General features: G+C 35.8%; 1 protein-coding gene across 1 annotated transcript; it reads left to right on the top strand.

Annotated features, from left to right (window-relative positions):
* The first annotated feature begins 8336 nt into the window (after positions 1–8336).
* On the top strand, positions 8337–9855 carry LOC140161958 (bombesin receptor subtype-3-like). Its single transcript, XM_072185252.1, has one exon. It carries the CDS (start codon positions 8701–8703, stop codon positions 9853–9855), a length of 1155 nt encoding a protein of 384 aa, XP_072041353.1. The 5' UTR covers positions 8337–8700.
* Positions 9856–12147: the final 2292 nt, after the last annotated feature.

Genomic DNA, 12147 nt, shown 5'->3' on the forward strand with positions numbered 1-12147 from the left:
CATCACCAGTGATGAATTAGAATATTTACGTTATCAGCCATGGGCTATTGCTATTATTATCGGTATTTTGCCAACTTTTACGGTTTTTGGCTTGCTTTTCAATATAGCATTTCTGTACGTCGTTTATCGAGCTCCACAGATGCAAACAATTACCAATCTCTTTCTCGTTCAACTATCCATATCGGACATCGTCTCGGTATTATTACATACTCTGCGATTTCTCATCACCTACTTGAAATCTCCGGAATACGAATTCCAACCGGGAACAATGACTAGGTGTAGCTATTATCATGCCTTTGATTTCTTGATGTTTTTCAATTACTTCGTTGGAGTCAATTTCATTTTCATTGTAGCGGTAGAAAGATACGTTGCGATCTGTAAGCCTGTTCAGTATCAACGGTTTAAAGGTCGATCCCGAGCAAGAAACATATCTGCAGGTTGTTGGTTTGTAGGTTTCATTCTCGCAATTACAGGACTTGTAGGGAACGAAGAAGTCAACATATGTGCTGAGATTACACAGCCATCTAATGCTGCAAACGTCACTATGTTGGTGTTTCAAACCTGTCAACCATCATGTTCCTGGTGCCATCATATGCTCCTTATCTATGATACGGTTCAATTCGTGGTCGTATTTACAGCAAACGCGATCATGTATTATGCAATTATCAGAACACTCAGAGCTTCACATACTCTTACCGCGGCACATCGAGCGAGCCGAGACGTAGCACGAATGTTGATCATCAATGGAATAGCTATATTCATGCTGCTTGGTCCATGGGAGGTCTGGAACGTTGCCATTCTGGTCTACGATTACACGGGAGTTCTTATATATTCTCGCGGCGTGCTTTACTTTTTCCATTGGCTGTCACACTTATCTTCACCGGTAAATTTTTGCATCAATCCCCTCATATATGGTGGCAGCAACCCGGGATATCGCAAGGCATTCCTTGAAGTGTTCGGATTCACCAACATGAAGAACACAGATATCAGCACCACTTGTGACGAAGACAATCCTAAAAAGGTGGATTATGCGAACTCTGTGAACTCAGAAACAATGCTTTGAAACAACGATATATAAAAGTCCAGGATCGGTAATACCGAAAGATCAGTTCGCCGTACAGTCATCGCCACACTCAATAAATTTGGGTGAACAAAACATTATGCTTTCTTACACATTCTGCGAAGACAATCAGTCTGGATTTCGGTTGCCTTTTGTTGAAACCTTTTGAGCTTTAGATATTCGGAATTTCTTCTACATTCGCGTGTGGTGAATTTAGGTTCATTTTCTTTTATCATTACGTATAATGAATAAATGTGAGCGTAAAACAAGTATTTTAAAACTCAACACAATACGTATTGTACTTTTGTAAATCATAATGTAACAACAAATGTTGCAAAAGGAAAAGAAGCAAATAGTCACTGTGTCTTCATGCTTTTCAAATTTATTACAATAATTCCTACCATTCTTACTCTCTACTAAAGCTTAATAGCAGAAACTAACGTGAATACTTACTTTCCCAGTATGATTTGTTTTACTTTATTGAATATATTTAAACCCATTCGACATATTTGTTGTGATATCTGTCAAAGAAGTGCCGTTATAATAATGTTTTTGTAGAACTTACGATTACAGGTCTTTATTATAATGTAAATAGTTGCATGTATAGACAGAATAAAATTCTAAAAGCTTTTATCTGTAGTGTAGTAATAGTAAAAGTGGTATTTAATCTGTGCAGCTACTTTTTAAGTGCGTCGTAAGATGTTCTTTGAACTGGACTTACTTTTCATAAGTTTCTTGTAGTACTTGCTTTTAATAAAAGCTTTATGATCTGTAGTGTAACAATACTTAAATGTATCTTCGATTAGTTACCTGTGTTGTTAGATGTGCGGTGAACTGGAATTAATTCCTATAAATATAAAGCAAATATATTTAATTCTATTCCCCCTTTACGAGCCTTGCCACTATTTACAAGAGAAGATGAGAGAATCTTTCATTGTCACTGCACGGATTTTTAAATCTCGCTGCACGAACGTGTCAGGAGGCACGTTAAAGTAGCCCCTGACCAAAGAATTTCAATGTCAGAACATTGTAGCCCAAAATGAGATGTATTTTGCTATTTTGTTAAATACATTTTTAAAATAGACTAGTTTTTTTTTTTTAACAACACAAATATTAAACGCAGTATGTTCATATATAACATATTTTGTTTATATTTAAAAAGCAATATTAGTAATTTAGATTTAGAACATATAACTTTGTAGCTAACAAAATGCTGTATATCAGGAACATAAAATGTCCATGAAAGTACTATTTCGTCTCAAAAACATTTTGGGTATTTTAAACCCTAAAAAACCTATTAAAGTAAATAGGTGAATTCTTACAATTTACTGCTCCGTTCTTACAATATGTATAATATCCGTGGCACCTTTTGAAAATATTTTTCATAAAAGTCAATTTCTAGAACGGATTATATTACCCATTATTAAAATTTCTGATGATGCAGTTATTTCAACAATAGAATAAGCAAACTGGTTGGTCTTCGAATATTTGTTATAACTTTAGGGATGAAATCAAAATCAATCGGTTGATCGCCGGTTTCGTCCAGTTTCCATTGTTAAGAACAATAGAAACCGGACGGAACCGGACGGAAACGGCGGTCAACCACTGGTCGAGTTTTGATTTCAACCCTTAAACTATGATATAATAAATCTTAGAAGAACCACTCGATCTTTTGTTTAATAATAAGGTACCCTTGGAATAACTGTATCGTCAGAAACTTGAATTTATATGGATGTAATGTCAACAATTTCTTACGATAAGACGTTAAAATTTAAGGAATCTCAAAGAGATACCTAATTTAGAAGCGTTAGTTCAATTTCCCTGTCTTGTCCACTTTGCAGCTAAAGTTCAATATGAATATATATAATTATTTTTTTAAATCTATAACGTTGCTTTAATTACCACGATTAAACGTATTTAAACAAAAGCCGAAAACTGATTTGTACTTAATGTATCTTCTTTATGTCATCAAATAGACCCAGAAAAGTTATTTTAAAATTAAGCTTGCACCGTTATTATGTTTTTGGTTGAAACGTTTGATTGATTACAATAATTTCTTGCTAAAATAAACTTTCGAGTGAACGTATATTTTGACTACACAAATACACACTGTTGATGTACGGAACATCTGATATCGTGGTTAAAAACAAAAATCTTTTAAAACTTGAAAAAGAATCTTAAAATAATTGAATTGGATCCTTTCCATTCGAAAGAATTACACATCATTGTTGTCATAACAGGAAGTTTTCTTTATAATAGCGAAATTTGTGTTAAATCCCAACTATGGGTAGGTCTATATTAAAAATTGAAACAAAAATCACATAATATTAAATTTTAGTTTCCTTGTCTGTTTACTCGTCATTTGACATCACGGTTAAGCACAATGTTTTACTGAAACAAAATATTTACAATAAATGAATTGTATTCTTTCGATTTGAAAGGATTACATGCTTACAATGAAATGTGTGTTAAATCCTAGCTGCCGCTGGGAGGGGCCCCCGACAATCTCAGAAAAAAGAGAAAAACACGGGGGAAATAACATTAGTGATTTAGTCTTGTGCAACCCGTGTTCGTGATAATTTAATGTTGGACGACATTTTGACTAGACAACGGGTTTCTTCGCTTTCCCGCAAGGTTAAAGACAATCTTTCTTTTACCGCCTCGGAGGATTTCCTATTTCGTAACGTAACCAACCATGTATAAGTTTAAAGATCATAGATGGAAATGATAGAATCATAGAATGTTGCTATAGACTTTCAGGGATCGTTTGAACCGATTGTTAAACGTCCTCTTGCAATGTAATCCATAGCCTACAGATGTCATAACAGCGGCTTGCTGGATTAGCTCTTCTAAGCATTAAAAGGAAGAATGCAACATAACGTCTTGACCACGACAAAGTGATAGAAACATTTGCTACCATGAAAAAGAGCCACATTTCTCGGATAAGATAAACAGGGTTCCTATCAAATTCCACGAGTGTTCCAAGGTTCATCCATTTTCCAGGTTTTTCCAGGCGAATGGGAACCCCGTACAGTATTATCACATACTCTTACCGCACATTATCAGTATAATAGAAAACTACTCAACTTAAGAAGTAGACTTCTCTCATAAGAAAAACTGGTACTACTCTTATTTAGGCACTACTCCTACAAAAGTATTTCTTAATGTGCTTAAAAGAAATAAACTAGCAAGCGGTATTTTCTTACTATATTATCAAGAAGACACTAAATTATTGTTGAAAAGTTGAATGTGTTATTTTTGTCTGATGACTTTGAATTTACTTTTTCCTTCCATATCCCTATGGCTTCATGACTAGAAGAACACGTTATTTTGTTTTTACACGCGCACTTTGTCACAAAAATAGTTAAAACATTTATGATAGTTTCGGAGGTTCTGAATCGATTTGCCCCCACCAGGGGACCTAAGGCGGCCTCTGGACCCCTGGTGTGTCAGATCTTTGGAACTGTCGGGATTCTAGAATTCTGACGGGTATCAAAAAGTTGGAATTATTTTGTAACGTCGGGTTAGTAATTTTACAGGTTTTCAAAATAGGTAGTTTGTCAAAACTTGGAATTCACAATTTTTACGCAATATGCTGTAACTTTTATTAGAAACGTCCAATTGATAAAATCTAAAATTCCCAAGAAAGCTAAATATATGTAAATTGTAGAATTATAAACAATACTACCAATAATAATGCTCTTCATGCCTAAAAAAATACAACTTTTCCGATATAAATCATTCTGCGACACCATGTAGTAGCTTATAGTCTTTGTTCCAAACGCCATGTTCTCCGTCGTGACGAATGAGCACAATCCAGTAAGAAACCGAGACTAGCAATATTTAACACCGTATTAACGTACGTAAAAACGTACTTTAAAATGTACGGTCCGCGTACTGCGTATGGTACATCGCAATCTCTATATCCATAGTTGTTGGCGTTATTTCCGTTGATAAAATCTCCAATGCAGTATGCAGGGCACAATGGTGGCGCGCTTTCTCTATGTCCAACATGTTACATGTCATAAATCCAACGAGTGTCCCAGGCCTGTACGTGTTTATCATAAATGGATTCCCACACTGTTTGTTAATAAATGTGTATTAGGGGCTGTGCAATAATTATTTCCCCGGGTGGGTAAAATTTCAAACGGCTCGCCAAAAAACGCTTGCCCCCGCGCTTGCCCCCCCCCCTCTCGGCCCGCCAAAATTGCCCCCCCCTTTGAAAATGCCAATTTTTTGGGATCCCAATTTGCAAACCTCAAATGGTCTAGATGTATGTTGCGAGCGCAGCGAGCAGGAAAATTTGCATATTTAAGCGTTTCCGTACTGTTTTCCTAAGCCCTTTTAGAGCGTTTTATTAAAAAGACGCCCCATGAATGTGTGCCAAAAATCGCTTGCCCCCTCTCGCCTTGCCAAAATTGCTTGCCCCCCCTTTTGGCTCGCCAAAATGTCTTGCCCCCCATTTTACCCTCCCCCAGGGCTCATAATTATTGCACAGCCCTTACTTGTTGATAAAGAAATGGGACATAACAGTGTTAATGTGTCTAAAGCTGTCGATTCAATATTAAGCGCAACTGTATTCATGTAGCACAATTTCCCGAGCAAAAAATGTTAACAGTTTTTAATAATTGCCAAATATGCTGCAATCAAAAGATCAATCAACCACAAATATCGACAAGTACGACCAAATATATATATATATTCATTAACCTCAAAGGGCCTCAAGACTAAAGTAGTTCAAGCTGGTTCTACATTTTGTGATCACATGTAAAACTACGTCTTTTTTTAGAAAAGGTGAACAATGATGGCGCTATTTACCTTAAATCCTTTGTTCGTCATTACAAGGGGTAGACACTGGTATAATGGCATTAAAATACCCAAACAAGAGTAACAAATAAAATGGAAATTTCCAAACAAATTCTTATCATGAAAAATGTAAAGAATAACTTAAATAATGTAAATAACACCTTCAATTTGCACACATACAGTTTCTTGAATAATAAACAACCGTGGGTTTGGATGTAATTGGTAATAAAAACAAACTCAAGATAAACTGAGTTTTCGGATGAGAGGAAAATACGAACAAATACTAAGTGTAAATTGAGAGACTGCTTACATTTGGTTAAATGTAGAAAGTGGTTATTTTGTACTTTAAAAATGTTTTAACAGCATAACAAACACACAGGGGCAGAGACGGCACTACGGGATAAGGTAGGTTGCAAGGGTGCCCTCCATACAAAAATACCCAACATTCCCAGACCTCCACCCCACATACACACGCGTATACTTTTAAGGTAAAACCCACAGGAATTTTTTGACCATCCTTCCACACGAAATTTACTTTGCCCTGCCAACCACATCCCACTCCCATCCACTGATCAGGGGTGTTCAGAAAGTCAAGTTTACATCAGACAGAACTCGTGAGCAAAATGTTATCTAATTCTAAAACGACTCTTAATCCGATCAGTGTACCGAAGTGGGTTTAGTTTGGAATATTCACTGGAAGATTTAAAATATGCGATGCCATTTGCCAAAATATACAAATCATCTTCGAAATCTGCGGCAAATTGACGCATGAGTCCTACCTCTGCAGATACGTAAATGAAGTGTTAAGCACGCCCTCATCCTGGAATGATCACTCCAAAGTAGAAATGTTTATTCACCGATAGAGTTCGCCAGTTTGTCTTCGCTTTTGAAAAAGATTTTGGAATGTCTTACACTATTCAAAAATAATTTTGGAACAAGCGGTATTATCTGTAGATTTATGTCTCCTTTATGATTTTTTTAATGATTTATGATATCTGTGTTATCTTACTACTGTTTTAACAACACATTAATATTGTGAAAATCAGGGATAGAACTTAGAAGTTGTGAATTATGTGTAAAAATGCAACACAGTTCATTCTTGCCGGGATGTCAGGCTGTTAACTTTTTCCCAATAGAAACTCATGATTTTACAATTCTCCGAGATATAAATTGTAAACATAGAATATTATCATCTCTTGTACAGTGACTCTATAATTATCACTTTTGAACAAATGTTCATGTTCATCAAACGTTACCCTTGTAACAATTATTCTTTCGCACTGTCTGAATAGATATCTACCCATCGCCCCATCCCCTCCCGCACACACTCCAATAATTCTCACCACTATTATAGGCAAAGTATCTAATTCTCGACCATAAGAGGTAACTCGGGCACGAACATACAGTAAGCCAAAAAAATTAAGGTACCAGTTGTGTTCACCCCTGTATATCCTAAATAAAGACAAATATGTCTTCTTTAGCTCTGATTTAAGACCTTATTTGTTGAAATTGGTTGAAAAAACAGTGATCTAAAACCTAATGAAGAAACGAAATCAAAAGTTGCACTTTTGGGTTCTAATCAATGGAAGTACGGCGCTAGCTAAATCAATAGGGCATAATATGGAGCAAACTGAAACTTTTAAATTGGCATCTTCCTTGAGTTTATGAATCGTCGTGTCTTTATTCCTTGAACAATTTCAACAAATGAGGTCTTAAATTCGAGCTAAAATATGTGGCTATTGGCTGCTGGTTCCGATTATGACATATGTGATGCGATCAAGTAAACTCTGTCGGAACTCGGACATATTGATTTTGATATATAGCCATACAAAGGAAATATTTCCTTTTGTTTCCTTTTATTTTGGGAACTATTTAATTGCTCATATCTTTGGAACTGGTTCTTCAATTCCAATGGGGTTTTCTTCAAAATCCAGATTTGTAAATGCTGTTTACTATCCTATAAGAAACTGAAAATTCAATATTTCCGAGTTCCGACTGATTTTGCTTGATCGCATCACATATCTGTCTTTGTTTAGGATATACAGGGGGTGAACATAACTGGTACCTTAATTATTTGGCCTACTGTATATCGGGAGCGTACTACGCAAAGACCAAATGATTACGGAGTAAGCACGTCTTTTAATAATACTTGGCCAATCACGGTCTTAGGTCGGGCGATCATGTTGTTCCTCGAGAATTATATAGTTTGCATGTACTTTCAAAAGTATAACTTAATTTCGATGTGCAAACTGAAACAAAACTCCTGCTTGCCTTGTTCCACTTAGGACGTTAAGCAGTATCCGATAAGAAGAAGAAGGATGTATACCCCTACCCGACATTGATGCACATTAATTTTTCGTACGCTTACTTTAAGACGTGAAGTGAAAGCAGTAATATACTCCCCCAACGGTGATTTGACTTCGGTAGATTTGCCGGTTTAATTCACCTTCATTGGTGGAAAAAGATTTCAGACTAACACCATGACAAACGCTGCGTAAGACAGAGTTTACATACTTGATGATAACGATTGGCATTTGTGTATTTCGTATGATCGTGTGAATGGACCTCTACAAACATTTTTCTATGAAGGAAACTTTTCTACTAACCTTTTCTCAGCATTGAACATTATCGTTATTATTATTAAACCACTAAGTTGTTGCCGCACGATTTACTTTAAACAAAACACAAAATGCATTTGGCTTTGGTACTGTGTATAAAAAAGTAATTAACCAGTGGAGCTCATAATATATCGTTCACAATTCATCGGAAGATATAGTGTGATACATACTCAACATAATTGTGGAACCAACATTTTGAGTCGTTTAATAACGCGTATGACACATCAACCGACAGAAATGGAGATATCTCAAGAATCTGTTGCATATTCACCATCTAACTTATCTTTAATAGACTTTATGCAATCGGTTTGTGTTGTCCGAACACATTACGTGGCGCGAATGACTATCTTTGCCATATTCGTTTTATTTGGCATCATTGGTAATACTCTACTCTTAGTTGTGATACTTAAGGATAAACAATTACGTAATGCACCAAATATTCTAATATGTAACCTCGCAGCGGCGGACTTGGTCTTTATATTGGTAACAGGTCCTATAAGAATTGAACATGAAATACACCCATGTTGGCTTATTGGAGATATACCGTGTGCGCTTCGATACTTTATTCCGTATGTTTGTCAGGCAACGTGTGTGTACTCTCTGGTTGCGTTAAGCCGAGATCGTTTCTCGGCGATCGTTCATGGGATACACTCTCGCAAGTCGAACCAATTGAAGAAAACGGTATTTTGGGCTGTTCTCACATGGGTATTTGGTATCCTATTCGCAGCTCCGATTTTATCGAAACAATTTCACTACGTTGACATGGAGGTGCTTTGTATGTATGTGGAGCACGGGAGCCGGGCGAGTCAGATTTACGAAACAGTTCGCGTTATTATTTTGTACATAATCCCGGCAATAATAATAGCAGTTCATTACACCATCATGGCAAAGACACTCATTAAAAGTACAAAAAGTTTCAAGGTCAATAGCGCAACTTTTGAAAAACAAATTGAAGCGCGCAAGCGACTAGCTTACTTATCAATAACGTTATCGATATTCTTCGGTATATTCTGGTTCCCTAGCCATGTTTATAACCTGATGTACAGTTTTATGTCAAATGAAGATTTACAGAGTAGTGAACCATTTAAGAAATTTCGCCACTTTCATTATTATATGTCTTTAGCTAACTCAAGTTTTAATCCGTGCCTGGTGTTTATTCTTAGTTCGTCACATCGTAAAATACTTTTGAAATGCTTTGGAAGAGAAGAAGAGACTCGACACATTACTGAATCTCGTAGTAGTAGAAATACGGTTATAATGAGAATATACAATGCTGCTGATAATGGGGATGCGATGGTCACTGAGTGTGATAATTCGAACAATGTAAGTGATACGCAACCAAATCAAAACAATGAACCGGTAGATGTGTAGCGTGTTTTTTGTAAGATTTTCTTTGGAGATGTAGTGATCTCTTCACATGGCTTTAAATGGCTATTAATAGCCACTCTTGCAATCACGTTGCCCTTTCTTCTAAACTGTAACGGGTGTTTTCAACAACTTTATTACCATTTAGATGACTTTAATATTGACTTTTTTATCGAGACAATCTGTACCGTGAAAACAGCAACTGCTCGACATTTAATTTCGTATGCTTTTATCACCAGCTTTCAAACAAAATGATTAAGTGATACCCCATACAATAATAAATGAAACCAAAGCAAACACTGAACAGATTTAAAAAAAATGCAATGCGGGGACCACATCGATTTCCATAGTAAATATCTCGACGTTCTTATGAAATTGAAACTAGTTTCTGAAAAAAAAATGGTCATGTTTCTGTTGGATGTGGCTAGTGTTATTGGTACTCTGGTGGCAACAAACAAAGAATAAAACCGAGCTTCTCAATGCTAACATTACCACAGTATTTTCAAACAAAAATGTATTTAAAATAATGGATGACTGTTCAAAAAGTGCGTCTCTAAAACCTTATCTAGCCTTAATCAGTGTAAATTACATGTGGGTAGTGTTACCGAAAAAAATATACTGGTAGGGAACACAGGTATTAATATGGAATTTCTTTAAAGGTGCGTAGTCAGTGTAATGGAATTGTATCATATTTAATTTTACAGTGTAGCATAATTTTCCTTAAGAGCTATGCTATCAAAAACGACTGTTTGTGGGGAACGGGTATTTGTTCAATTTTTAAATAGCTCATTTTAGTGAGGTTTATTGATTAACTAATTCGGCTTTAACCGATATATGAATGGCCAAGTGGACCAAAAAACGTGTAAGATTATACGTGTAACCTTACACGTGTAAGATTGCATCTTACACGTGTAAGGATGCATCTTATACGCGTAAGATTGCATCTTATACGTGTAAGATGGCATCTTATACGTATAAGAATGAAGCGGGATTTTTGAATTGACGAATCACAGAGTAAGAAATCACAAACAACCAATCATCTCACGCGAAACAAACTTTAACCAATAATACGTAAAGACGTTTTGTGATTTGTAACACCCACGACTTCTTATACGTGTAAGATAGAGATTTTAGTGATGGACGATACGTGATATACGAGGATAAGGAGAGCTCATCACCAAAATCGTAAACGAGGTATTTTCTTAATTTGTATGATCGCTACAATGTCGTGTATTTTATGACGAATCTCTGTCAGGAAATTATCTCACTTGTTGGCTACTCTTTCAGTTATCTGGAGTTAATTAATACTCATATCAATTCAATTTCAAGAGGTGATGCTAAAATAATCACGTTTGCGCAAACTACCGCGGTGCTGATCGATATCGAGACTGAGATTATTCGACACTCGTCGTACCAGTCAAATCGGAATACCGTCTATCCCTAATAGGCAATTCTTACGCGTATAAGAAATGCTATGGTGAGATTTCATTGGTCGAAGATGAATACGTGTAAGATGATAGGTTGTTTGGGGTTTAAATATGGGTTCTTTATATATGATTCGTCAATTTAAGCATTCCGCTAGATTCTAAGACGTATAAGATGCGATCTTACACGTATAAGATGCAATCTTACACGCGTAAGATGCCACCTTACACGTGTAAGGTTACACGTATAATCTTACACGTTTTTTGGTCCACTTGGCCATTCATAGATATATGACGTGTTCGCATGTGTATATATAAGATTGTTGTTGTTGTGACAGAATAATACGTAGAATGATAGCATTATAGTAACATAAGTTAGGATGGTGTATTTCAAAAAAAAACTTTCCACACACTCATCACGAACGTAAATCCGACAAAAATAATGCCAAAGTAAACAGTCATATTTAAAATGAAACACTATATTATTTCATAAACGTCGCAGGGCATTAAAAAAATATAAATTATATAAATTTAACATCTGAAGTAATACCTCACAGAAGGTAAAAATACCCAATGACAAAACCTCAGATTACAAATGTAACGATGTTGTGATTTTGCGTGATCGAGACACACGAAAAAAAGCGGTTGCAAATTAACCAATATTAAAAAAAACGTTTATTTTTTGGTTTTTTTTTTTTTAAGTTGGCACACAGAAGCAGAAATATACCTTTTTTATGTACTGGACCAACTTTGTACAAATTATTAGGTTTGCATTGACTTTTATATTACAAACGAGGTTCAAATGCTCAGCTTCAATATAATGCTCCAAGCTTGTAAGTGTCATAACGATTTGTTCATTTAAATGTACATACTT

The sequence above is a fragment of the Amphiura filiformis genome, chromosome 10 (genome assembly GCF_039555335.1).
Source record: "Amphiura filiformis chromosome 10, Afil_fr2py, whole genome shotgun sequence".
In the NCBI taxonomy this organism is placed as follows: domain Eukaryota; kingdom Metazoa; phylum Echinodermata; class Ophiuroidea; order Amphilepidida; family Amphiuridae; genus Amphiura; species Amphiura filiformis.